Source organism: Carex rostrata, chromosome 22, assembly GCF_964058835.1.
Source record: "Carex rostrata chromosome 22, lpCarRost1.2, whole genome shotgun sequence".
NCBI classification, from domain to species: Eukaryota; Viridiplantae; Streptophyta; class Magnoliopsida; order Poales; family Cyperaceae; genus Carex; species Carex rostrata.
The window spans coordinates 4560295-4562920 of NC_135939.1; the positions used below are offsets into that span (position 1 = coordinate 4560295).

Below are 2626 nucleotides of genomic sequence, written 5' to 3' on the forward strand. Positions count from 1 at the left end.
AATTATTGAAAAATATTCCATACATCTTCAATGACTTAGCTTCCACATTAATTTCCAGCTTGCATCAATTAATTAAATGGTTCAACATTGTTACCATTCCACTTCACAATCCAACAAAGAGGCCAAATCCCTCATTTCTGAAACTACAACACTTTCAAGTGGGTCCCCTTCTCTCCACTCCTCTTGCATGACTTGCCCTAACCAGCGGGTTGAAGCAGACCCCACTTGATCATCACAATCATCAACATTTGTATCAACAAGGTTAAAGAGATTGTTGTCATGCAAACTACTCATCAGTTCTTCAATATTCAAATCCAAAGGGAGAGAGAAAGGCAAGGAAATGCTATCAATGCATCGCAGGCCGCTGATGTTGTCCTCACTATTTGCTTTCGTATCCGCTTGCGGTGGCGGAATGTAGACCTTGGTGCATCTTAATGCTTTGGTTTTTATGACCTTATGGGGTTCTGAGTTTGATGATGCTGACTTGTCGTTTTCGCCATTTACATTTTTCTCTGAGGGTAATTGGGGCCTGATTTTCTTGCTGAGATTTGTGTTCCAGTAATTCTTGATTTCATTGTCTGTTCGCCCTGGTAATCTGCCAGCTATAAGTGACCATCTATAGCGACAAAAGTTGAAACAATGATCTGCTTAACAAATTTCATGATAAATTTTGATAATTTTGTTCTGGTAACTGGTAAGTAAACAATGTGCTTGCAATGTAGCAACTATCACTATGAACCATAGATAGCAAAACTTAAAAAACAACTAGGCATGTAAAAAACTTTTCTTATAATATACTTGTTAACTAGGCACTTGCCAGTTAACCATCAAAAAAAAAAAAAAAACTAGGCATGTACAGAAGAATTTGAAAATGTGTTGGTTATCTTTGTTTGGTTAACAACTGATAAATGTTGGTTTTCTTAATCAGTGGCATTATAGTTTGAAATTTTTTGGTAATAACTAATAAATTCAGACAAACCGGTTTCCAAGGAGCTTGTGTAACTTAATAATAAGGGCCTCTTCATCATCTGAAATGTTGCCTCTCTTGATATCGGGCCGCAAGTAGTTCAACCATCGAAGACGGCAACTCTTGCCACATCTCTTCAAACCTAAAAATAGCATTAGCCGTCAGTTAATTACATTATAGTTCTAGATTTCCAGTGTCATTACCAGATATATCAAAATAAGTTTAATGTACTCTCCAAACCGGCTCTTTTAGGTAGATCTCTCCATTTCCCCTCGCCGTGGATCTTAATATACTCCGCCAGTATCTCATCCTCTTTGGCCGACCATGCACCACGATTGAGCCCTTCTTTCGTGCAGCAAGGCCTCCTCCCCATCTCAACTCGATCCCTCTCTCTCTCTCTGGTTTTTCTTTCTGAAATTCTTGACAAGAGCTGCCAAGGTTTTACAACTAACTATCGATACTTCCACCTTAATTATAATAGAGCGTATTTATTTTATGTTTGTAGAAGGCTAGGCCTAGATCTAGGTCCCTTATAATTGGTACTTAGGTAGCAAATACAAAACTAAGGGCCATGCTTTAATTTGCGAGTAAAGTGCTATTACAGAGCAGGCAGCAGCCTTTATATATTTTAATATTATGCATGTTGGCCATGCATTTTCCCATTTTCATGATTGCATCGTACAAATAGACAAAAATTTATGATCGGTAAATCATAAATGGTAAGCTAGCTTGCCGGATTGGCGAAAGGCGAGGAACATTTTGCATTCCACTTCACTGGTCGTTTCGATTTGTTCGATGGAATGGTATATATTTTTTATGGTTTAAAGCTATATTTTACTAATTGATTCTGCGTGTGTTCTTATAAACATTTTATTAACAAACATTTGAAAAATGAAGATTTGCGTAAGAAAAAACATTACAAGATTTTCACATATATAGTTAATGATAAACATTTAGTATACATTTGGAGTTTTAGGTTTCGGTGTGTAAATTTTTTTAACGGGATTCCCCACCAACATAATATATACTTTATCAGACAAAATATTTATATATATATATATATATATTTTAATAAAGATTGGAGGTCAAGCCACCTAACTATTTAATATCCATAAAGAATTTCCTCTTTCGGATTTTTAAACATGCGACATTTCACACAGAAAGCATTGTATTTGTCACAAGACCAAAGGATAGAATTTTCTTTAAATTGCTATTGTTAACATTATTGTCAAATCTATAAAATGAAAGGAAGTAACTAATTTAATCGTTAAATCTACAATAGAAAATATTATATTTAGTGCTCATTAGTTTCTATATATGATAAAAGGAGAATACCATAGCAAAACTCATATGTTTTACTTTGATGTACGGACATAATAGCTAGAGAAATATTTGGTTACTATTCGAAAGTGTGAAGGAGAATACCGTTCGAAAGTGTGAAGGAGAAATATTTGGTTACTATTCGAAAGTGTGAAAGAGAAATATATAATAAAAGGAGAATACCATAGCAAAACTCATATGTTTTACTTTTACTAATCCGAATAGTCTCATTTTCATATTAATATGAAAATCACTATTTTTTTTTCTATTTTCATTTACGATTATCAAATTTCACTATTCCAGCTATTTTAGTTCCCATCCAAACGTACTCCAATAATC

General features: G+C 34.3%; 1 protein-coding gene across 1 annotated transcript; it reads right to left on the minus strand.

The window, feature by feature from the left end:
* Positions 1-1506, minus strand: LOC144574270 (transcription factor MYB1-like). The gene is made up of 3 exons (XM_078324193.1): positions 1208-1506; positions 980-1109; positions 1-616 (listed from the first exon to the last, which is right to left on the minus strand). The coding sequence occupies exons 1-3, from the start codon at positions 1338-1340 to the stop codon at positions 91-93; spliced, it is 789 nt and encodes a 262-aa protein (XP_078180319.1). The 5' UTR covers positions 1341-1506; the 3' UTR covers positions 1-90.
* Positions 1507-2626: the final 1120 nt, after the last annotated feature.

Coding starts and splice junctions, on each gene's coding strand:
- LOC144574270 (XM_078324193.1), bottom strand. CDS start 1,340: ATGGGGAGGAGGCCTTGCTGCACGAAAGAAGGGCTCAATCGTGGTGCA. Junction 1,110..1,207: donor AGATCTACCTAAAAGAGCCG/GTTTGGAGAGTA, acceptor TGCTATTTTTAG/GTTTGAAGAGATGTGGCAAG. Junction 617..979: donor CACAAGCTCCTTGGAAACCG/GTTTGTCTGAAT, acceptor TTGTCGCTATAG/ATGGTCACTTATAGCTGGCA.